Raw genomic sequence first — 24681 nt, 5'->3', positions numbered from 1 at the left:
TATGTGACAAAATCGTTGATGCATTCAGGGATGATGTGTCATTTTTTGATGGAGTTCGTGATTGATTTATATTCTCAAGGAAATCGAATCGATGAAAATCTCATTAAGGGAGTAGATAAAGGTTGTGGCAGACGTGTAAATGAACGCTCCAGTGGTTTTTAGCTAGAGTAGCTATATATTGTCACAGGTGCATGCTGTATTTGACACGTGCACTGCAGAGTGCCTTGTTCACTTCTGTAAAGCACACAGACCCTTTTAATCAGGATTAAAATTAATCCTGATTATTTGGGTGTCTTAAATGAAATTGCAGATTTTGCAGAGACTCTTCACTTTAATCTGCATCCTCTTCGAGCGTTTTATTACCCATCGACTCGTTGTTTGTTTTATGGGCTGCAGTGTCAGTGTTTTAGTTTAGTGTGGCTCCATAACCGTGTTTGTACTGGAGCAGAAAAAAGCAGCTGTTTCCTGAAAGAGAGCACTGAGAGATGCCGCACACAGTAATAACTTACTGTACAGTATACTGTATACACATAATGGGCATTTGAGCATTTGTTGTAATAGCATTAACATTAGTCCTAATATTAGCAAGTGTTAGCAAGTTCAAACAAAATGATTTTAACTGTTTATGTTATGTTTATGTTCTGGTATTTCACATTTTGTAACATTAATCATGACGATTGTTTGTGCGGGCATAGTTTGATCCACAGGAACTCTATGGAACGAGCTGTTCTGTAGCTGCACAGTATATAATGCAGCTTCTTAAGTGCTAGTTCATATAGTGTTGGTTTCATTTACACAGGCTGCTAGAATCACCCCCAGATTGTGTTGCTGCCTCCAACAGGTGTTAATGATGCAGCATGCGCATCGATAATAATTAATGACTGTCTTTTCATTATCAGGGTGCATTAGCGTCTCTTCAGCCAGGACTGTAAGTCAATCTACTGACTCGATGTATCCAGGTAACATGAGAGGCTCACCGCGGTCATGTTGCACGGTACATTGTGTTGGGGGCGGTGAACTGTGCTCCTTCCCAAACTACACATGCTGTTATTGTGTCTAAACGCGCAAGGTGCTACTCAACGTCATGCGCACGGGAACACTTCCATCAGCTCTACACAGGCAAATTAGAACTTTCCTCAGTCTCCGCTGGATGTGTTGATGGGAAACAGTTTGTTTACACCTTCAACACATCGACTTCATAGGGCGACGGTGGGACTCCTTTGTGTTAACAGCTCCTTGTTCTGTGGCAAAATGAACTGCGAAAAAAAATTGCCTGTGACCTGCCCACATTATTTCTTATCACAGTCTAGATAGTGACCCTGAAAATAAATTATTAATGTACAGTAGGCAATGCAAACATAAAGCTGTACATCAGAGGAAGCTGTGCAGTTTGGTGAGGTGAGTGCATTGCCCACACTTCTTAACAGTTTCATCAGTCGTTCAGATACTGCAGGGACTCGGCAAATGCGAGAAAATGGCAGGAGCTGGCACTTAAATGCTGCTATTGTGCTTCAAGGCAAGACTGCTTTTCACTTTTTTGAAGTGCGCTGCTATCCGCGGCGTATTGATATTATGTCTTAGTTTCTCATTTCTTGTAGAAAACGCGGCGGAGTCTCCAGGGGAGGTTAGTGTGTTTTCTGCTGTTAAAAGACCCCGGACCCCGATAGGTGCTGGTGAACCCTGCGACTGTACGCCTGCGGGGACGAATATTTCCCCGACTCAATCCTCCTAAAAGAGAGTGTTTGGTCAAGAGCTGCACCCACCAAACCCCCCACCCCTACCACCGCCTTGCCTACCCTCATTTCCTCTCCTCTTTGGTGTCTCTCTCAGTCTCTTGCCCCTGTGACAAGTGAACAATGATTTATATGCAGCGAGTGCAGAGTGGAGCCTATTTCCCATGGCTTGTGAGTTCCACTGAAGTCTACATCCAGTCCCACAACAGCACGCACACACACACACACACACACACACACACACACACACACACACACACACACACACACACACACACACACACACACACACACACACACCCTTGTGAAGTGAGGACCTCCATTGACATAATCAAAACTTAAAATCCCATCTTAAACCTCAAACAGGCCTTCAAAGTTGTGGGGCCCAGCCATAGGGCCTCACTTTTCTCACGTAGAAAAACAAGCTTTTGGGGCCCCAGTTCAATGTAACCGCAAGGACACACGCACACACACACACATGCTCGCACGCGTCGCTTTGGGATAGTTGTGAATTTTATGTTAGTGGTGTGAAGCCAGCGGCATATGAGGAGACAGACAGGACGAGGAAGCTGTGATGTTTACACACCTCCGATAAATGGCCGCGCTGTTCGCTTTAATGACAACGCTGGATGCAAAGACACATGTAATTGCTTCGGCGGCGCTCTGATGGCTGCGAATAATGGCGTTCTCCGTGATTATGGATTCAGTCGGCTGCTGGAGGCGCACACCCAGGCCTGCGTGCACGCGCATTTCCCCCATCCTTTCCCACCTCTAGTTTTTGTCTGTTTTCTCGCCCCAAGGGCCTGATTTAGATGAAATGTCACTGTTAATGGAAAATTTGATAGAAGCAAAGCAACAACTTAGAATATTGCTTGTGTAAGAAGCAGGACGGGGAGGCAAGTGCCAAGGCTTGTTTCTCTCTTGATTGTGCTCTTTAGGAATTCATTCATTCATCTGTGCCTGTGTGATATTAGTGTTATAATGCAGCCTCCAGGCAGGCGGAGCAGTCAGCGCACTGGAGGGAACCACCGGGAGATGTGCTCTGCAGCTCAGCCCTGCTGTGGACTGACTGGGGGACGAGGAGCAGTGGTAGACTTTTGATAAGAAGCAACCACTCCTCATATCTGTCCTTTCTTCTCTTGTTTCTATGTTTCCTGCTCCTCGTTTTAATTGGCCTAGTATCATGGATTTGTATGAGTTGCACTCACATTAATGAGACACAAACCTCCCTGGCAAGCCGGCATTTTTTTATTTTTTTATTTATTTTTTTTTTCATTTTTTGCTCGGCTGGCGTCAGTATTCCGGGATTGGCTGCTGAAACGTTTCACTGACGTCTCCCATGCAACCAGCTGCTCCTCTGCATCAAACCAGTGCGTATTTCTTAATGTCAGTGGTGCAGCAAATGATCATGACACGCCACAGGCGACTCCAAGACCTCCCCAGGACCCCATTTGTAGCAGTGCAGTTATTAGCTTCAGTATCATTTATGTTGGCTGCCATGCAGTCCGCGTTTCTATAGTAACTCTGGCCACACAAAATTCCCATTTGACAGCGTAGTAATTAATTTATCTCTATTGATGTTTTGTATCCCTCAAGCCTTTCAGCAGGGTGGCCTGGAAGCTGAATACTGCATTGTTGATCGAACGCACTGTCTATCTCCAGATACGATCGCAAATCACTCCCCATGGGGACGTGTCTGAAAACGAGCCACAGTTGCATGCTGCAGTGGTAATGATTCATTTCATCATAGCACACGCCGGTGGCTGTGCTGGGCAGCAGCCTCTGGCCTGCTCGCGATCATGCACACTGTCATGACAGGGACTGAACTGCAGGAGTAGGCACTTAAGACAGAGCATACACTACCTGAATCCAGCTCCCCCCCCTTATTTAGCTTCTGATGCAGTTTGGCATAGCGGGAGCGAGATGCTTAAGGTTCAGATTTTTATAATAAGCAGTTTCTGCCAGCTCCCAGCACAGTCTGACATTTACTCAGTGTAGGGCAAATAAGGATTTGCCCAATTTGCCCAAGGACCTTTAGCTCCTCTTCCTGTCCCCTGCCCCTCCCCACTTCTTCATATCTTCTTGCATTTTTTACTTTCCAGTTATCACTGTGTTGCTTTTACATATCTTTGACGAGTGGGCAGCTCCTCCTGGCAAAGAGATAGAAATACGTGACGCAAAACACCCCAGCAATGCAGAGTTCAGCGCATGTCCACCGCATAACCATCATGTTATTCATTTCCCACTTACTGTAGAAATGCATAGTAAAGTCGTGAACCTGCTTCATGCCTTTGGGAAAATGGAGAAAAGACCAACCAGTCATTTGGATGTTAGTGCTTCACTTACCGTGGATGCACTTATATTTTCCATCTCAACCCATGGGGGAGCAGTTTTGGGAAATAAATAGCTATCAAACAACAAGGGAACAAGAGAGTTGAGGAGATAAAGCTGTAAAAAACACTGTAAGGGGCATCAATAGTACAAGGCAACTCGACGGGAGACAAAAAGCACAAATAAAAGTAGCAGATTCAGAGATGTAGATGGGGGAAAAAATAATGATCGCTCACCTTATGTCAGCCTCTGTGACAGAAATGTCTTGGAAGTTTGGAGACCAGCGTTGTCATGGAAACTGATTTTTTGTTCCGCTGACAGCCGGTCGTTGGGTTTGTGTTTTTTCCAGCGGATGACAATGCCGGCCGATAAAGATGTCATCCTGAGAAAAATAGGTGTTGACCGCCGGTGGCCCTGAATGGCGACACTGCCTCCGCCGAGGCTGCATTGTCCTGGGCAGGTCTGCTGAGGATTCTAAAGGTTGCCCTTGTGTGTGTCTTCTTTTTTTTCCGGGAATGTGAAGAGCGCTTCCCACAGGGCCTGTTACGATAACACACAACAGGAGCAGAGATGTGACATGTTACGGACCGGGGAGATGCTTCGCGGTTCTGCCTCTCGAGTACTGGATAAAAAAGCTGAAGTTCAGTCTTTATAACCACTCACCTACAGAGAAAAGATAATGACTCGTATATAGTAATAGATGGAGGTTAGAGGATGCACCCTCCTGTAATCCATCTACCAACACTTCTACAGTCCAGCTTCTGCGCTAACGATCACCGTGGCATCTTGGCTCACACTGCGTCTTCACTGTATTATTACACGGGTTTGTGTGCTGAAGGCAAAAGTCCTGTTTATCGTGTCCAGGCCGCGCACACGGGGGCTGCATTTTTAATTAAACCTCGTATCTGTCTCTCTAGCACTGGGAGGTGTGATCACTAGCTGTCACTTCAGCTCAACACAAACATGTTTATTTTTGGTCCCAGATTCATTTAATGGGCTTGTCAAAACTGATGAAAATTAGAGGAGGCAGAGGCGGCCGATAAGCCCCACTGTTATTAGATGGGCTGGAGCTGTTGTTTGTCTGCGGCGGTTTGCTCTGTGTCGACGAATAAATGCCCCCGCGCGACGCGCCGGAGACGACGCGAACCCGCGCACGTGCAAATTTGCTCCCCGACGCACACAAAGTCGCGTGATTAAAGTTTGCCCCGCTCCCAACTTTTAAGGATGAATAAAAAATGTGACACTTGTAGCTGCTGAGAGGTGCTGCAGTATTCAGCAGCGCCTCGGCAGCGGAGTCTAGTGTTTTCTGAAATGTAGAACAGCAGAAGTGGGAGCAGATGAACTCCTGTTCTTATTCACTTGGAAGCTTCCCGTCTTTGTTGTCCCTCCTGAACACACAAAAGAGAGAATTTTCAGACGATCCTCCGAGGACCAGAACAACGTTGCGCCACAGCAGCGTGGTGTGCATCAAATAAAGATGTGCATCAAATAAGAAGGAGGACTTTTATATTTGTGTCTCATTGTATGCAAGCATCACTCCACAACCGCGTGATGACAACCTTATTTCTCGTGGTTTTCAAAACATACTGCGGGACAGTCTCTGCCGTGAAATGGATCAGATTGGAGTTTATTGGTATTATACAAGTCTGAAATGGGGACATGATGGAATTTTGCTGCTTTCCTGCCACCCGTAATACAGCACAGTTATATTTGCTCCTCAGAGGGGGTGGCTTTATTGAAAAGCTCTTCTCACCGAGGTTATGCAGACGGATGACAGCAAGGCGTGCGAACGCAACCATCTGCTCCCTGCGCGAGCTTTGTAGAGGGCATAATTGCGTACTGCTTTTATTGTGTTTGTTGTTTGAGTCGATTGTCGTCTCATAAAAATGCAACCCGTGCACATATAGAACATGACTGTGTCACCGACAGTGAGGCGAGGATGGAAGATTAAAGAAGAGAGGGAAATTACTGTACAAGGAAAAAAGAAGAAGTAGGATAAAGGAGAGGGAAGGTGTTTGTTGTGCCTCTGCATGTCGAGAGACGCTATTGTGCGTCTCTTCTGGATATTCATAATTCATGATAATACCTGGTATTATGTGAGGTCTTTCAAGCAGAGGGTAGAACTAAGTGTCACAGATGTGGGTGTAATCACACTGAGCGACTAATGCTTCTAGAAACCTAACATTCAGAGGCAATGGAACAATATTTTGAAAGGTTGATTGGCATGACACAACATTTTACCTGTACAAAAGTAAAGGTACTTGGGTTCAGCATTTGGATGCTATTGGCAACATTAGGTAATGCGCAGGATTGGCTGAGATGCATTTAATTGTATTCCAGGTGAAGTTTTGGGTCTCCAGTGCCTCTTTTAGCCACAAGAGTAATAAAAAAAGAGAGTGAAAAACTCTGGCCGAGTCAAAGAAAGTGCTAGAAAAATCAAATGCCCCTAAGTGCTACCTTAGGCCTTCACAAGGAGGGTTTGAAGTGTGTTTTCTGTCCACTTTGTGCCTCCTCACAGTCTCAGTACCCTGAATTGAGCTCATCACCCCTCGCCTGACCCGCACTCTCTTCCTTTCTTACTGCGGTTTCACCTGGACATGAGCCAAAGACCATTGAGCGAATGCAGAAATAAAATTTAAGTTGTAGCCCACAAATTTCAGCGAGTCACGATAAACTCGCCTTTTTAAAATAAGAGATTGCAGGTATTTTTTTTGGCTTGCATGTTATGTTGTTCCGGGGCTCTGCATATTTATAGTTATGCAAATTTAGAAATATAGGTCCAAGAAAAACTAAATCCATCTGACTCCATACTGTAATACAATAACACAAGAACCATAATCAGATTCACTAACCTCGTGATGGGTGTTTTGTGTCACTGGTCCTTTCAGAGGACCAGAAGAACACTTTACCAGCCAGTTGTAACAAGTCCGTCATCTTCCTTTGAAGTGTCTTTCTACCATGGTTCAGTCGGTTCTGTAGCCTTTGTTGCCAACAAGAGACTCCAAATCAAAGCCCTAGCAGCAGAAAGAAAGACTCAGGATTCCCCCAGAAAGACTTTGAACATCTCCATACAACCACTAACATGCCACGAACACTTAAAGACACATCTCCTTGTTGTAAGCAGCTTGTACAGTTTGTTCTCTCGGATGAGGATCAAAGACACTCAACAGGCACTCGCTGTAGCAGGTTTCGGTCCAGCTGAACTCACAGACTCACCTGTTCTTGCTGTTCGTTGCGGCGCTTTACGTTTTGTCAAACGAGAAAAAAAAAGCCATTTGATGCACTTTACTCGATAGGTGAAGCCACGAGGCTCGCTCCGGAACACGCTGCAGGGATTTAGATGAAGCGGCGTCTCCGTGTTGACGCGCATCTCATTACGTGCCGCGCAGCTCCGGCAGCAGACGCCTAATGGACCCGAGGGAGATTGTTAAAATAACACGGCAGGTTATGCCAGACTTGCAGGGAGGGACATGTTCCCATTTGAGGATCATCAAATATAAAGCTTAGAGATGGATGACAGCCTTTAGCTCCTACCTAATAGTCATATGTTGGACGCGTATGATGAGAATGTGTCCCAGGTGGACGTGAAACACTTCACAGCACCACTTAGCAGCTGGTTGTCAATAGAAGGAGGAGAGGTGGGCTGCCTTGCTCTTTGTTGGTCTAATGGTTAAATGGGGTTGCAGGGAGATGGGGTGCGGCGTCGTGTGAATAGCTGACAGACCACAAATGGAAAACCTGGCTGCTTCACAGGTGCAGCCTCTCCTTCACAGTAGCTGCTGTTGTTGATCAGATCTATCTGAGTGAACTGTTCAGCGTCCTGATTCGTCTTTCACCCTCGTCATCTTCTTCCCCCGTCCCCCTGGGTGCGCAGGGTCTAACGAAGCGCCTTCTGTTCTCCCCCGCTCACCCAACTCCTGATCTCCCCAGGCCCTTCGCCATCCTTCACCGGTCTTAATGACAGACATTTATTTAATTCAAGCTGCTGGGAAATGAGATTAGTTTTGATGGAGGAGGATGGGGGGGATGGGGGGGGGGGGGGGGCAGTGGAGTCCGTGGAAATGAGAGCTAGACAGAAAGTGAGTTTGTGTGTCTGCAGGCCGACACTTACTGTAACCACATCTGCCCCTGCTACTGCTAGAGCGAGTTGCTGTAAACTGTACAGTGGAGCCGCCGTGTCACCAGCGAGCTGCCAGCAAAGTGATGTTGAAGCTGATGATAACGGCGACGGTGATGATGATAATGATGGACGATGACAGGCTGCCGACGATGACGGCCAATAATGCGATTGCGTTCGCGAGATGTGACTCATTGTTGCCTCGGCGCCGCCTCCTAATTCATTATATTTGCAGAAGCTCTGCCATTGGGATATTAAGCCTCCCCCGAACATTAACATCAGACGGCGCGTGCTAGACGAGGTTTGGAGTCAGCAGTGTGTGTGTGTGTGTGTGTGTGTGTGTGTGTGTGTGTGTGTGTGTGTGTGTGTGTGTGTGTGTGTGTGTGTGTGTGTGTGTGTGTGTGTGTGTGTTTTAGAGAGAGTCTTGTGCAGTCTGTCGCCCTCCAGCTCTGACACAGTGCACACAGAAAGCAGTGCGACAGGAGTCCTCGGCTCAGACATATGTTCAGCGTCGTCCGCTCCTCACACGCAGACGCGGCAGCAGGAATGCATACTGTACCTGCAATGACTTGTTCTTTCATTTACTCTGGATTACCAGGCCTCGGCGCTGACACTGAGCCGAGCGCGTATCCTACAGTATGATGTAAACGCACACGCTGCCAACGGAGCAACACTCTGCTTCCTGCAGCCCCCACAGCACGTGTCCACTCCTCCCTCCATCCCACACTGGAGCTGTGCATTTTAACTAAACATCTGGCTGTGTCAGCACCAGTTCATCACAGCAAGGACCCCCCCCCCCCCCCCCCACACACACACACACAGTCGCCCACTTCACACCTCCCACGCTTTGCCTCTGCGTCTCCGGGTTGGGCAGTTGCATTCAGATGAAAATCTGAGTCTTACACATAGTGATTCACAAGGGTTGAGTGTTTATGAGTGAGAGTTATGTGAGCGTTTTCATTTGGATGTAATCATCAGGCTGGCTTTGACTGGACGAACACCTTGGCTGTACACACACACACACGCACACACACACACACACACACACACACACACACACACACACACACACACACACACACACACACACACACACACACACACACCAAATATTTTCCCAGCATGTAAACATCCTACTGTATGTGTGATGTTTATATGCTAAAATGAAACCACCTACTAGGCTGCGACAATTAATCAGCCGCTACCTACAGTGCATTAACATTAAGGTTGAGTCACCCCATTAAATGTGTTTAGCCTCCAGGGGAAGTGCTTTAATGTTAGCTGAGAGGAAGCACAAATAGCTTGTGAAAGCCGGATCCATTTTATATTTAGGTAATAACGGTGTGCTGCACGTACTAATGCACTTTGCACAACAGGACGGATTCAGCTTGTGAGGTTGTTAACAACAAGGCCCAACACGATTATCATACAGTGACCCGACCGTGCAGAGGAATGAAAAGTTATAAAAGACGGCCAGATGGGAAATTTCACCGGGTGTTTAGCCAAGTAACATGTATTAACTGTGATGTCACCGTGTGAGTCACCCATTTAGTAAAAGTCATTGCTATATAACATTGCCTCCACTCTTGTAATTTACCCTTATACCCTTGAATTAAGACAAAATAGTTTTCTCATTGTCTCTAGTACGTTCTCTGTAATTAGCTTGAACATAAAAGCTGCAATAATGATAGTAATAATAATCATTCAAATAGTTAAGCGAAAAGCTCAGTGATGTGAAGTCGTCCTCCTGTCTGCAGTAGCTCACGTCTTGAGACGTGGTTTGAAGAGCAGCCATCCGGACACTCCGCTCTTATTTACAGCACAGGGCTATTGGCAGCTCCAGCCCCTTTGTCTTTACTTAAACCCAGCTGAGGAAATTAGCTGATAAGCTCCCGACTGAAACAGAATGAACCCATCACGCGCTTCGGAGCGTTTTCCTGATATGTGTCGGGATGCGGGACTGTATGTGCGAAAGTGCGCTTACGTGTGAAACGGGGTGAAGTCTCGCCCCGTTCGGCTGCTTGTCTGTAACCGAGGCGCTGATGTCAAAACACATAAAATCACAAAGTTTTGTTCACTAAGTTATCATCAATAAAAATCCCCAGTGCAGCCTTGTGGGTTTGAGTGCAGTGCACGTAAGCAATACTTATCTCTGAAGAAAAGGGAGCCTTTAGTGATTACAGTGTATCTGCAGTGTGTGTGTGTGTGTGTGTGTGTGTGTGTGTGTGTGTGTGTGTGTGTGTGTGTGTGTGTGTGTGTGTGTGTGTGTGTGTGTGTGTGTGTAACCACAGTCTCCTGAAGTGCCCCATTACCTCTGATTTAAAGTGTGTACAGAGAAACAAGCCGAGCAGTACAGTCCCTCCTCTGATGATACCAGTGCTATTCTGCCCATGGCAATGGAGGGGGGGGGGGGGGGGGGGGGGGGGGGGGGGGGGGGGGGGGGTAAGATGGGTCTTTTTCACAGATGTACAATCAAACATTAATAACATATCGTCATTCGTTCCTCATCATGCATTCATCCTTTCCTACTGTACCTGCGTTTGGTTTTTGGTTGAATGAAAACCTACTAAATGCAGCAAGCTTTATTTTTGCAGCTGAAGTAGATACGGGCCTCATGTTAACAGCAAAACAGGCTTCAAAGCACGTGAACCGCTCTAAACTCCAGCTAATTAGTCAGGTCTTTTGAGCCATGTGCATGTATTGCTGATTGATCAAAGTGAATAATAATGATGAAAAGACTGCGGGGAAACACTTTGACTGGCGCTACACCTTCCTGGTCACCAACCAAGAGAGAATGTCACGTCCCCCCCAGCACGCCGGCGGCTGCCATTAATCATCCCATAGTCCGCAGTCAAATGCACCTTTTTCTCCCCTCCCCTGCCAAAAGTCATGGCGAGTAAAAGACATTTCCCCGTTTGGACCCCAAACAGGCGCCTGATAGCCTGTGATGCCCGTCTGAGCTCTGGACTCGTGGTTTCACGCTGCCCGAGAGGGAGCCGTGACTCACGGCGTGAACACAGGGGTTGGTGCATCTGGTCGTCTCGTGCTTCGCACCTTTCAAAGCTGAGAGTTTCAGTTTTCTTTCAATGTGTTAACTATCAGTGATGAAAACTGCAGTTCTTACCTTGGTTATACAGAAGCTGACGATACTTTACGTGTACATTGTTCTTGATTATTGTAAAGCAGCTGAATAAATAAACTTGTAACAATCAGCTGTGAGATGCTCAGGCAACCTGCTGTAAAGAGCCGCGAGAAACCACAGTGAGACGATCATTCTCCCACTCAAAGGGACTTTTGTACCTGCCGGCAGCGCGGAGATGTTGCTCCGAGACGTTTTTTAAGGGAGACTCGCGGATTCGCTGCTGACCAAGAAGAGCATTTCAATGATTCATGCTGGATTTCTCAGGCGTTGAAGCAACATTGTAGTTACCTGTTGGGAGGAGGACAGCGGAGCATAAAGTAGCAGGGCAGGGAGTGGATTGATGCGGAGTGTCATGGTAGCACGAGCTCACGTTGTCAGGATCTGAGTATTTGTGCTGCGGATACTAGCATCTTCAGCATCTTTGCCTGGCAACATGCTGGTGGCTTTCACCTGATGGGTTTTACACACCTTTGCACAGCTTTCATCAAACCAATATGAACTTCTGTTACTGTACAGACAACCCATAGCTACTGCACCTGTGTGAATAGAGGCTGCTCTTCATTACTGGCTAATACAGTGTAGTTTGTGAAGGCCCAATTATTGGCTCTCCTAATCATAAACACATATACTGTATCTGCCAGTCTAAAATAAAACCTCCTCAGGCGGCGGCCACGGTTTGTTTTGGCGCCGAGGCTCGCGTATACGACTGCTGACTCCACGAGGGCCCTATTACCAGAAAAGCGTTAATGCCCCATGTCATTGTGCTTCCATTCACTCACTTTAGTACAATAATTAATCAAAATAAACATACAGTACTTGACAATAAGGCTTTTATATTCGGCACTAATCAGACAACTCATTAGGCAGTAATGAGCCGACTCTGCCTGCTCTTGTCGTGTTTGGGGGGAAGTTTGCCGCACGGGGAGAAGTATTTGTGTGCGTCTGGGCACACAGATACACACAGGCACACACACACACACACACATACAGTAGCAGCCGGCACTCCTGTAGTCCCACTCCAATTACGGCAGCATCTCACCCGGGAAGAAGCCCACTTACCCAGCATTCCCTTTATGAATAATTGATTGTTTGTGCCAGTGTTATATTTGTAAATACCCATTTGCACTCTGATTAATAGTTTTCAAGACATACTCATTTGTTCAATTTGATTAGACGCTTAAATGTATTATTTATTAGCCGAAAACGCTCTCCTGTTATTAGTCATCAACAAGGAGATTGGGCAGGCGAGAAGGGCAACGTGGAGATTGGGTTTGAGGACACATCTGCATGGATATGGGCTCACATCAGTCCACAGGTGCCGGAGTGCGACTCGTCACAGAGCATTTTGACCGTGTCAGTGAGTGTCCTTTATACTTACAGCTGTAAAAGAAAATCTTTTCACACCGTAAAGACTAATCAATTAAATTATTTTTCAGTGCATCTCAGAGATTCATATGGGCAATAATTGGAGCCATTTCGGTGTATTAACATCAGACGCATTAAGCGTTGTCGGCATTAAGAAAGGCTGCGGACGGCCAAGTGCAGAGAGAAAGGTTATCTAACAGCAGACGTAATTTGGCGCTTTGTGAGAGCTCCAAATGTTTTCTTTATGTCTTTGATGAAGGAAATGAGTAACTGTGACCTTTCGGGCGAGTCTGTAATATGTGGGAGCGAGTCTGCATCATCGCTTGCTTTGACTGATTCTTTTCACAGCCTCGGTCGGCTTCACAAAGAACCTGGAGAAATGTGGATGCGTTTTAAAAGGACGACGAGTATTTGGGGCCAAGACGAGAAAACAGAGCGTTCGTCTGACGTTGATTCGTTCACCGAAAACTGACAAACAACGACAGCAAGTGGCACAAGATCCTCAACATGAGATGCTTTAGTGCTGCTGATGAGCTGCTCTTTAGCGACGGTATAACGAGGTCGGTGATGCATTAAAAGGCTGTTGAAGATGTGAAAAAGGTGTTGTGGTGGTCAGATGTGTCCCACTCAGAAATTCTTCATTGCAGAGCTCATAGCACAGCGTGTACATTTGTGCTTCTAAAGCTGACACTGTCAATGCCACCAGTGAACCGTGGCTGAGTGACAGTGGGTGGGTTTTTATCCACCTCCTTATAATGAACACTTTCCATCTGTGCATAACAATCCTGAGTGTAAATGTCAGAAAGTCTTGTAAAGGTCTTGCAGTTGAGGTGGGGGTCGGAAAAAGCCCTTATTATGAATGCAAAATAAAAACCTAGTGCGGCTTTATCTTGGCAAGCGTTGGACTTGAAAAGAACTTTGTGGAGGAGGCTGCGTCATGTGAAAACAGGAATCTGTAAACGTTCCTAATGCATCACGTTTGTCTGTTGGTCAAAACAAGTGTCTATTACCGTAATTAAGTCATTTTCCCAACGATTTGCTTGAAACTGAAAAATCACACTGCTTTTGCTACTGTGTCAAGACGATCTGTCTTCCTGCTACAAAAGGCCTGCGGCAACAGTGGAGGACCTATTACTGCATGCGGCTGCTGAGGGGATCAGTCCGATTAGTCACGGTACGGCATTAAATCGTGAACACTGTGAGTGAGTGACAGCTGTCTGAGGAGGTGTCGAAGTCTAACACAACTAGCTACTAACACAACTCCAGCCTTGTCCAGCTGCCACCTGAGAAGTTTGTGTAACAAATGTACTGCAAAGTCAGCAGGAAAGGAAACGACAGGATCCCTCAATATTAGCAACAAATGTTCCCCTAACGCCAAACCGGGTCCTGTTGTGTGTTGGTGAGTAGCAAGCTGCCGATGATTTGGCTGATGCAGCAGGAACACGGGCTACTGTTGAGATACCTTGAAACCTGTTGCGAAGAGGTTGTGGACGAATGCCCGACGTCTCAGCGGGGAGGTCTCGCTTACAAAACTGACAGACACGGCGCATCATCGCTATCTGTGCGTCTATTTGCGACCGCTCGCGTGCGCACGCCGGTGTGTGTTGCCGCGCAGGCCGGCTGAAGAGAGACGGAGAGGCAGCCCCGCTCTGCACCATATGCCAAATATGAGCCTGCTGCCAATTTGTGGGGGGATACTGGCAAGTGCTAGCAAGGCTGAATTCTTGACAGAGGGATATGAATAATTGAACATGTGCAGAGTGAAGTTCTGTTGGGATAGAGTGGGGCGCCTTTACACACGGAGGCGTGTGGGGGGTGTGGGGTGGGGGGGGTGCAGACAGCCGCGCTGTATACAAGCAAAACTCTCATTTAGAAAGCGACGTGTTCGCTTTTTTGTAAACAAGTCAAGAAGTTGCCGAGTTCATCTTCAAATGAGCTCCGATGGATTTGTGGGGAGGCGTGAGCGAGGAGAAAACACGGCTCATTGGCATTTATATATTTTGATCACAACCGCCGCAATCAAAGCTGTCATAGATCCGAGAGAATCGAGATGAAGACGTGCTGAAGAATAAAAAAAATGCTTAAAGAGGAATCTGTTTAAGGGAGTCAATTCTGAGCAGGCGTTTATTAAACTGGGGTACACCTTTTCTATTTACACTTTAATAATTTAGCAGAACCTTCGATCCAGATCAGCTTCTGGTAAATGCAGCAGTAGAATAAACTGGACCTTAAGGAGCTTAAGTCCAGCGGTCCCACTCATTGTTCTGGCATTTATTAATAATGAATGAAGAATGTTGACATTGAAATACCAACTAAACATATTTCTATTCCATTCATTTGCAGTGCAGCAAACAGTCACATGAAAGTAGCACGTTGAATCACTGCAGACGAGACGAGGAACGTGTTGTTCAGCACAGCTTCATCCAACTCAGCTGGTTCGGGCCCAAAATAGGCGTCGGCGAGACTTTTGGCATACTGACGCGTCGTCACATTTACCATTAATACAGACTGCGGGTGTGAGAAATCACAGCCTCCTGGTGGTGAACACATGAAAGCAATTTTCCCCACATCTCCCGCGTGTTTCATTCGTTGTCACCGGTTTAGGGCGCGTGTCGCCTGTCGACGCAGCGTCACCTCCAGCGAATCAAGTGAACGTCGCCAGATACGAATGATGTGCAACCACTCCACACCCGCGCTTTCAACAGCAGCAAAAGCACCAAACTAAAACCTTTTATGTGAAAGTCTTGCATTCTGTGCTTTACAGGACGGATACATTTTATTATAGGCCACAAACAAACGTCTCAAAAACCTGTGGAGCATTTCCAGGGAATAGTTGTAAACATATTTTAGCCTGCACAGTGTTTGACAATGTCAGACCATTAGCCAATAAGCTTCTAGTACAAAACAGAGGAGGTCTAGAGCCTTCACTACATATTATGAGTCAGTTAAGGGGTGTTTTGGCTCAAGCCCCACTAAGCGCCGCGGCTGCAGGACGTGGGAAGGACCCACAGCTCATTGTCTCAGTCTGTCACCTCGGCTGCGGTGTCAAGGTCTAAACAATTACCAAGCACAACAACGTACACCGAGCGTGTGCATATGCAACATTCTGCAATTCTCCCGTGTTGCGTCGGGCGAGCGCGGGAAGAATGTAGACGTCTCAGCGAGCGCGCAAGAGCGTGATGAATCCCAGCGCCTGAGGCGGCGGCGGCGTAAGTGTAAGAGGGAAACAAACTGTGTTCTGGTTAAATGCTGCTGCCTGGATAATCGACGGAGACAAATGTGAGCGGCTGCACAGTGGTGACAGCAAGTCTTCCCACGTTGTGTACCGCACGTGTCCGGAGATGGTCTGTGACTTCACATTCATCCTCCCATTGATTTGTTTTGTTCTCTTCTTTAACGGTAACTTCAGTATTACATTGCCATGTTACTATTTAACCTATTGTGGTCTGATCGTTGTTTTCTCTCTCTCTCTCTCTCTCTCCCTGTCACAGATACCACCCTGTCCAGCGAGCGTGGTGAGTACCGCAACCGCACACTCGCCTGATTTAGAGCCATCTGCGGATTGGCTCTTTGTGTCGATGTGGAAGGAACCATTCTCAGATGTTAGTCTCAGTGGGGGGGGGGGGCGCCGAGCCACAAACATCATTAGCATCACTGGGAAGCTATTTTCCTCTCCATCACGTTGCATGTCGTGGCAAATGTTGAAAATGAGGAGAAAAACATGAACTGAAGGCAATTATGGAAACAGCATCCACAAACCCATGTGGCCAATCAGAATTTGAATTTAGCATATTTTCTCTGCACGCGCTTTGCCTCGACCTACTTAGTCAATTTACCCCCTTTTGACTCCAATAGGATTCAATAAGGAGACAATAATTGGTGTCTTTTTCAGTTTGTCTCATTCCGGCTTTAATAGAATGCATCTCAGTGTAGCATAAGTAGAGACTCGATGGATCCTCCCACTGTGGCAGCCTTTATTTTAACTGTGTTTTGAATTTGATTCCCCTCTGTTGTGCTGTTATTAATGACTTCCTGTCCTTGGAGGAGCATTTTAAACATTCCATCAAACAGGTTGGAAGACATGGTCCATCTGAAGCACTGACTTTGTTTACGCCTCTTAGCTGTGCGTGCATGTATGTGTGTGTTTGTGTGTTTGTGTGTGACAGGACATCTGGTTTTCCCTGTGTCCCTCACTTCATACAGTTACAGGGCTCCGTCCTTGTACAACCGTAGATGATGCTCCAGACATGAACATCCCAGTTTTTTTTTTTTTTATTCTGCTGAACTTGCTCTTTGCCCCGTGAACGATGATGCTTCGGGCCAGGACTGTTGAGCTAAATTGGTGTGTTGGCATCGCACTGTGTAGACAAAACACCACATGCTGCGCGTCTGGTGTTTGAAGCCTCGAAGTGGCGAGAGAGAGAGAAGAAAAGTGTGATGTTGTGGTTCACATCAAGCATTTGAGGTTTATTTTCGTCTGCCTGCTTTACCTCCATCTGCCGGTGGAGGAGACGCTAATGCGCAGAAAAGAGGCGCCTGTGATCAATTTTTCATCGCCGACCTACTGTACAGTAGCGATCTTCAATCCAGTTAGGCCTAAACAAAGAGCGGGGAGCAAATAGTCACAACAGGTAAAGATTTGGAATCATTCTAGGAGTGATCCATTATTCTGCAATGTTGTATTTTGCTACCGCTCCCCTTGATTTCTGTCTTCTGCAGCTTATTTTTGTTGAGGAACTAATGAACAGAGTATAGAAGGATCCATAAGTGAGGGAAGAATCAGAGAAGTTTATTGTCATCACGCAAACACATAATGAAATTTTGGGCTGGAAAACTCGGCCTAACAAGAAAACAATGGCGACAAAATAAAGTGAAAAAACGGTGGCATAATGTGATTTAAAGTGCTCTGTGCATGTGTCTGTCAGCAGTGGTAGGTAGTGTGTGTTTGTGTGTGTGACTTTGGAGGAAGACGTGTTTTTTAGTGGGTCTGAGGAGGAGAGATACTATAGATTTAACAGCTGTAGAAAAGAAGCTGTCTCTCAGCCTGTTTTTTTTTAATCCCTTAATGTTCCTGTATCGTTTGTTTGAGGGAAGCTGTTCAAACAGTCCGTTTCCCGGGTGGGAGGGATCTGCAGTGATGCTTCTGGCCTTCGTGGGCCAGTGTATATTGAGCCCAGGTCTTCTACGATGCCCCGTGCTGTTCTCACCACCCGGGTCAGTTCTGTCCTGTCCTGTGCAGTGTAGCTCCGGTACCACTGTGACATTATTACACAGGATACTCTCTATTGTGGCTCTGTAGAAGCTGAAGAGAGTCCAGCCTTTTCAGCTCCCTGAGGAAGAGGAGCCTTTGTTGGGCCTTCTTTACCAGGTAGGAAATGTTCAGAGACCAAGTAAGGTCGGATGTGATGTGGATTCCCAGGAATTTGATGTTTTCCACACACTCGTGTGTGAGGAGAGGAACGGGTCTTCCTGTTCTGTAATCCTTTGTCTTGCTGCTGTTTAGGGTGAGGTTACTGTCTATTTTACTAGGAGCTGGAGCTCCTCTCTGTAGTGTCTTCTTATTGTCCAATATGAGACCCACTACTGTGGTGTCATAGATGGCAGAGCAGTCGTGGGTGTAGAGGAGGCACGTTTACATCGAGGTCTGCGGACTCCTGGTTCCTCAAACAAACATCCGGCATCATTCCTTCCATTCCGTTCACTTGTAAGATAAGCTCTGAAGCAGCACACGTTCTCGCGCTCCCTCTGCAGTGACGGGCGGCATCTGGAGTTTCCTGAAAGGCCTCCTCCACGTGAAGTGGCTGCCGGTCCTCCTTAATTGGCTGTACCGGAGGCAGGAGGGCAAGGTGTAATTGCGATAAGAGAAAACGCCGCGCTTGGCTGGTTTTAGTGCCCTTATCTATAATCTGTGGATTGATTATGGTTTCTCCGCCAGCCGTGCAAATTGTTCAAGCCCATCAACTGCATTGGAAAGCACCTTAACTTACTCTTAGGCAAATTGTGACACACATCAGCAGGCGATGAAGTGGACGGTGCCTGCACAGGACTGGGCCTCAACAAACTAAGAGCTGAGCTGCTGAGCAGGTCGGCTCAATAAGTGCTGCTGTTCCTAGTTTCTTTTTTGGGAAACATGATGAATTAAAAAAAGGGAGTTAATCAATCAGTTTAGCCCCTGGTGCCTCCTATAGTCACAGAAGTGTTTGCTTGTGTATATTAAACCTCAGAAGTTCTTACCGACTTTCAGGCAAATCTGCTGGTTGTGTGTATGTAGGATGATCTTTCTGAACTCAGTGCTGCTCAGTTTATCTTAGCATAGCGTGTGTTAGCTTAACGTAGAGACTATAGCGTTGACTGATTGTTACAGCAGTGCTTATAATCAAAGGGTCAGTAGTTTGAATCCCCGTGTCTCACCCTTGCTAGCACTTAGCAAGAAATGAAATACTGTCTCATCGTGTGCACATGTGCCGCATGGCTCTGCACAAAGCGCATCAATTCAAACGCTTCGTGTAAACTGATCCCACTTCATCGTTTCCTCGTATTCCGTGCCTCTGACTAGTGTTTGGGGCTGAAAGAGCAGCTAATGGGCTGCAGAATGTCTCCAAAGCCGGAGCAACGCACTTGTCTCTAAGCTCTTTGGAAGGAACACAAGCAATGAAGAACCCTGACAGTGCTAAATGAAGAAAGGGGTCATCCCTGGTTTTCTCAGCGTGTCAGCCATTTCTGTCAACCTATTTGTGCTGAAACTTTCCCAGTGGCCTTGGTGAAATGGCGCACAGCTGTAATTGTCTGCCGGAGCAGGATTGGACCCCGCTCGGTGTTGCTCTCTGCGTGGTTCCTCTCGACCGCGTAACACTGGATACTGAACACGAGTCGCTGCTGTTGTGACATTTGCTGTTTCGGTGCTTCTGGCTGCAGAGCACGGTGCTTAGTAAGGAAATTTCAAGGCTCGGGAATATCGACAGGGCAAGGTGAAATATCACAGTTGGCATTTTTCAGCAGGACGACTGGCCTGGAGCCGGAGAGCTTAACTTATTGATGCTAATACGAACATGTGTTCATTTGAAGGGTAGATTACTTTAATGATCTAAGCGTTTCTGTATTTCATTGCACAAAATGAATAACGTTTAAAACAATCTGGGTGCCGTCAGCACAAAATGGCTACGTATGGAAGAGCGGGGCTTCAATGCGCTTCTTGATCATTCGCAAGCATTCTCCTCCCAAACGCGGCGAAGCATGCAGCCCCTTCTGCTGCTCTGCCCCCTCAGTACCAATTAAAGCTGTTTTTCTGTAGTGGATCTTGAGCTGATGAAGACAGCCACTAAGAGCTCTTGAAGTAGAGTCGCACAGGACCTGTACGGCAGATGGTTTGTGCAGGAAGAGAAAAGCAACAGCGATGGCAACAAACAAACGGCAGCCTGTCTCCATTGAGCACATTCCACCCAATTTGAGGCTCGCGTTTTCCGAAATTTTCAAACTTTTCCTCAAAAACGCTGTCAAACCTGCCGGGGAGTAGGGAGACGCGAGATCTTGTTCAGCAGTGAATTTCCTTCACAGGATCTTCTGAAAAACCATCAGGCCTGGTAGGATTTCTCAGCGGTGGCGGCTGCTTGATCTCGGCGCTTTGACCAGTTCTCCCAGCTGAACGGAGACGAGCTTTGCTCTGGCCCTCTGCTACAAAGGCGGAGGCTGCAGAGAGTCCGTGCACAGAGGCCAGTGCCTAATGGCTGCGCGTCCCGCTTTCATCGGTGGATTACATGTTTCGTGAAGATATGAGCCCATGTGGGGGAAAAGTGGTTTTTTGCGATGCAGATAAGAGCAGACGGGGAAACCAGTGGGACCTGAGGCTTTGTGCTGGTTCTCAGTGCGGCCGAACGGGGAAAATCAAGATCTAGTGCAGTATTTTTTCCCACCCCTGCCCGCTTCTGTGTTACAATAGGAAAAACAAACACCTGGTCTGTCATGACTCTGTACCTCTGGGGGTTTGCTGTGTCGAGCACACAACTCTCCAGCTCCGGACAGACTGACTGAATACAGTAGTTGTTTCCTGACACTGCCGCCAGACGCGCCGCCGACATCTGCAATTTGTTTTGGCACGTCATTCTTCCTCTTTCTTGGGGCTGCTTACCCAGGTCTCCTTGACAATGAATAGCAGCTGTCACTTATCCAGCTGCCGGACTCTGTTATCGCTGCTTGTTCCTGTTAGCAACAAAACAGACCAACTTGTCCAGCTTTTGCTGGAATTTATGCCGCAGGTGCAACTTCTTCTCTAACATTTACACTAAGCATCGTTTTGCCACTCGGGGGACCAATGAAGCTAAATTTCCCAGGGTTAATTAAACCAAGATTATGTGATATCATGAGGAACCGGAAAAGGAAAAGCCCATTTCAGTATTTCTTTCTTTCATCATCGCCTCCTGCAGGGGGAGAGTTCGGCCTCTCTAGTGCTCCCTCTTTGCCTTTATACGACCCTCCTCCCTCCACTTGGTGTTCGCAGGCACATCTATCCCGTCTCCCAGCGACAGTCCCGGACGGTGCAGTCGCATTAAGGGCCTGCGCGACACAGTGCTCTACACGAATTAGAGCGTGGAAGCCATTATTAAAGTCAGTTAGCACTGCCAGCTACAGTGTCAACAGCTAAATTACAGTGTCTCAAGAAAATGCAAGTGGCTTTTATTACCGTCCCTCCTCCCTCCGTGGCCGAGCTGCGCAGTGGAGCGAGCGCAGCTTCTGGAACTGTGTCATTCTTCAGGATCCGGGGTTGAATTCTAATGTAGTACGGAGCTGACATTCACACGAGACCCGGCTCTTAAAACGCCGCGCTCGTGATTGGCACGCGGGTTTACACAAAGAGCATTAAACTTCTTCGTTAAACAAAAAAAAAAAAAAGAAAAAACGTGATTTTTTTTTTCCTCCCTGCTCCCTTCTCAAAGGCGCGCGGAATACTCGAGTTTGCTTTCATGTGAAGTATTCTGAGGCGATTTCTGTGGCTGGCTTTTAACTCTTGCATTCGGTGCTTGTCTCTGTCAAATGGGTATTTCAGCGGGAGCGATTTGCCTGTCAATCACGTCCACCTCTCTGTGTTCCGTACGAGCGGCAGATTACTTTGCTGCTGTAAGGGTGTGCCGGATCTGTGTGTGTGTGTGTGTGTGTGTGTGTGTGTGTGTGTGTGTGTGTGTGTGTGTGTGTGTGTGTGTGTGTGTGTGTGTGTGTGTGTGTGTGTGTGCATGCCACACTTTTTATTTTATAAGTACTAATCTGTCACTTCTGCACGATTACTGCTGGAGCCGACTCCACGCCGCGCATGTCAACAACCCATCTGACAGAACCTGCTGAGTTCCTGTTTCTTTGACATTTATTCTAACTGCACTTCCCTCTATGTTACCAAATTACTTTAATCGACCCTAACTTGACACATTAATGTCATTTAAACTCTCCCCGACTCATTTCTTCACTGCTGCGATGCATTTTCCCCATTCAGTGGCAAATTCGGTGTCTGCAGCACATCCAGTTTCGCAGGGCCTTTTTACCATTGACGAGGTAATGCTGTCATATAATTATTGCTTATCTGCTCTTAAAGGCTGGAGAATTCACTAATGATATTGCAAGTGTTAAGTGAGGCCCTTTTATTTGCTTGTAAACACGTTATAATTTTCCCTGGTCTTTAAAGTTTTAGAAAGAAAACTTCAGCTCCGTAATGGGAAGATGGAAAACGTGTTTTTCCTTTTACATAAAGTATTTCCCGAATATTTCTGGGATGTTGCTGAATGCACGTTATGAATACACAGTACCTGCCAAATGTTTAGCTAATCATCAATCTTACCGTGTGCCCCTTTTAGTCGTCATGGTTTAGTCATTGAAATGGCTGCATGAGTTCAAGCTATGACCGTTCACTTACACACTCAGTGAAAAGTGTAAAACGCTCTTTATGCTTCCGCAGAGAAAACTTTAAAGTATATTGCGGTCCATATCACAGACTACACGCACCTGTGCAGAAAAAAGAAGCACTTTGCTGTAACATTTTTTATCCTCATCGTTCCAAAGACGAGCATTCACCGTCCACCTGTGAGTCAGACTCAGGGAACAGCATATGGTCGCTGACATTTTATGAATGAAACCATGAAATAATTTTCTGTTTCTGTGAAATCTCACAGATTCTTGGCGACATTTATAAACTGCACTCCTGCGACCGTCTGTTAAGGTGTGTGTGTGTGTGTGTGTGTGTGTTTTTTCCCGGATGTGATTCATACTGTATGCATCTGTGCAATAGTTTGATAAATATTCTCTTGTGCTTTTATATAGGCCACTGAGTTGCTCTGCCTCATGTACATCTTTTTTTGTATTCATACAGTTCAGCTGTAGTTTCTATGTGAGCAGATTAAAGGCAGCTTCATATTCATCTTTGATGTTGCCATGGCGATGCTGACCAAGCACACTAATGGCCTGGCTCTGTGGCTGGTAATAACAGTTTACTGATGATGATTTATTTGCTATTCCCCTCACTTCTCCTCTTACTTCACAAAATGGAACAGTTGGTGTGTTTGAGTCAAATGTTCTTCCAAACTAGAGGATGAATTACCATGAACTGATAACTCGGTTCAGTTTGCATCAGTCTCCAGGTTTGTTTCACTTACTGCAGATTTGCTTCATGCTCTGGATAAAAACTGTGTGCTAGAATAAGTACATTTACTCCTTATAAGAGTCCAAGAGAGTAAATTACAGAAAAGTTTGGCTAATCATAATCATGTTTTTACATCTCTATAAAAGAAGGTTCTGGCACTAAAACCATAACCATTGATCTAGAGTGAGAAACACTGAGGAGTGGAAGATTGACAGTTTCAGAGCGACATCACATTCAGCCCAAGGTCAGAACACTGCTCAGGAAACTACAAAAAACCCCAGACCTACATCTCACACAGCCAATAAACTGAGACTATGTTGTAAAAAAGTTTGGGACAGAATTCCAGAATTCCTTAGTAATGTGATGAAGTCACACGGGAAGCAATTACTCTACATACTGTAGTAACTCTGAAAGCTACTGAGTCGTGGATGTTAGATGAATGTTAACACTGATTAGATTTGTTAAACACATAATACTTAATTGATTGACACAAATGCATAGCATTAAATGATGAAAACTAACGTTTGCCTGTTCTCAATCATTGGAACCAAAAAGGAACTGACAGTGTGTGATGTTTTTAAATCTTTTTCTTCCGTGTTTTCTGGAAAGATATATAAAAACCTAACTGAAAGGCAGTAAATGGACATTCATTTATACCAAACAATCCGTTTTTCTCACACAGTCTTGAGGCCTGGTCATCGTTTCCATTCACGCGAGTCATCTCAAGCTGATCGACCTGTTCCGTTCTCCCGGGTTTCCCATTCTGGGGCCGCAAGAAAGATGGCGTCTCGCTGGCTCGACCGTTCCACACTGCACCTGTACAAACTGCTTTTCCTGCAGGCCCATCACTCTGGCTCTCACCTAGTCTGTAGATTAGCTCTGCACCGGGCTGCTGGAAGAACGAGGCCAGCTCGAATCAAACATTAATCAGCTGCTGTTTTATAAGACCGAAGGAGTTACCTGCGCTCCGTCCGTGCCCTCACCCTGCCCTGCCGCTGAATGTTAATGTGGCTCTCGTTACGCATTTATGAGCTGTTCCCTGCCCGGAGCGTGGTGTCCAGGCACGGGCGCAGGCGCTGGCTGTGCTGCAGGTGAAAGTCTGTGCCAGGGCATTCGGTGACGCCAGTGCCAGGCCGGTTTGCAAACAGCGCACAGCCGCGCGAGCGTCGCCACAGTGTGAAACGACACTCGCTGGGTAAATATGGTGTCGTATTTACTGGATGTACACGTATAAAGGCAAAATACAAAAGGTGGTAATCTAAACAGGGAGGATGAGTTAAATAAGGTGGGATTCAAGCTGTCTGGCTTCCGTTGAGTAAATGGGCTCTGCAGCATGAAGTATCCACCTTTAGGCTGTTGTAATTGGACATAAATC

At 46.5% G+C, this 24681-nt stretch overlaps 1 protein-coding gene across 3 annotated transcripts in view; it reads left to right on the top strand.

Moving 5' to 3' along the window:
- cdh4 (cadherin 4, type 1, R-cadherin (retinal)) overlaps positions 1 to 24681 on the top strand; it is a 139386-nt gene that overhangs the window by 45364 nt on the left and 69341 nt on the right. For 2 of the 3 annotated variants that reach the window (XM_029149739.3, XM_029149740.3), the window contains exon 3: positions 16180 to 16203. The exons of the other annotated variant lie outside the window; for it this stretch is intronic. In XM_029149739.3, the coding sequence (XP_029005572.1) occupies positions 16180 to 16203 (24 nt within the window). The remainder of the gene's footprint in view (positions 1 to 16179; positions 16204 to 24681) is intronic. 3 annotated transcript variants of the gene reach the window in all.

Source organism: Betta splendens, chromosome 5 (assembly GCF_900634795.4).
Source record: "Betta splendens chromosome 5, fBetSpl5.4, whole genome shotgun sequence".
Lineage (NCBI taxonomy): Eukaryota > Metazoa > Chordata > Actinopteri > Anabantiformes > Osphronemidae > Betta > Betta splendens.
Note: the sequence above shows the minus strand (reverse complement) of the source record. Positions and strands in the feature narration are given on the sequence as shown.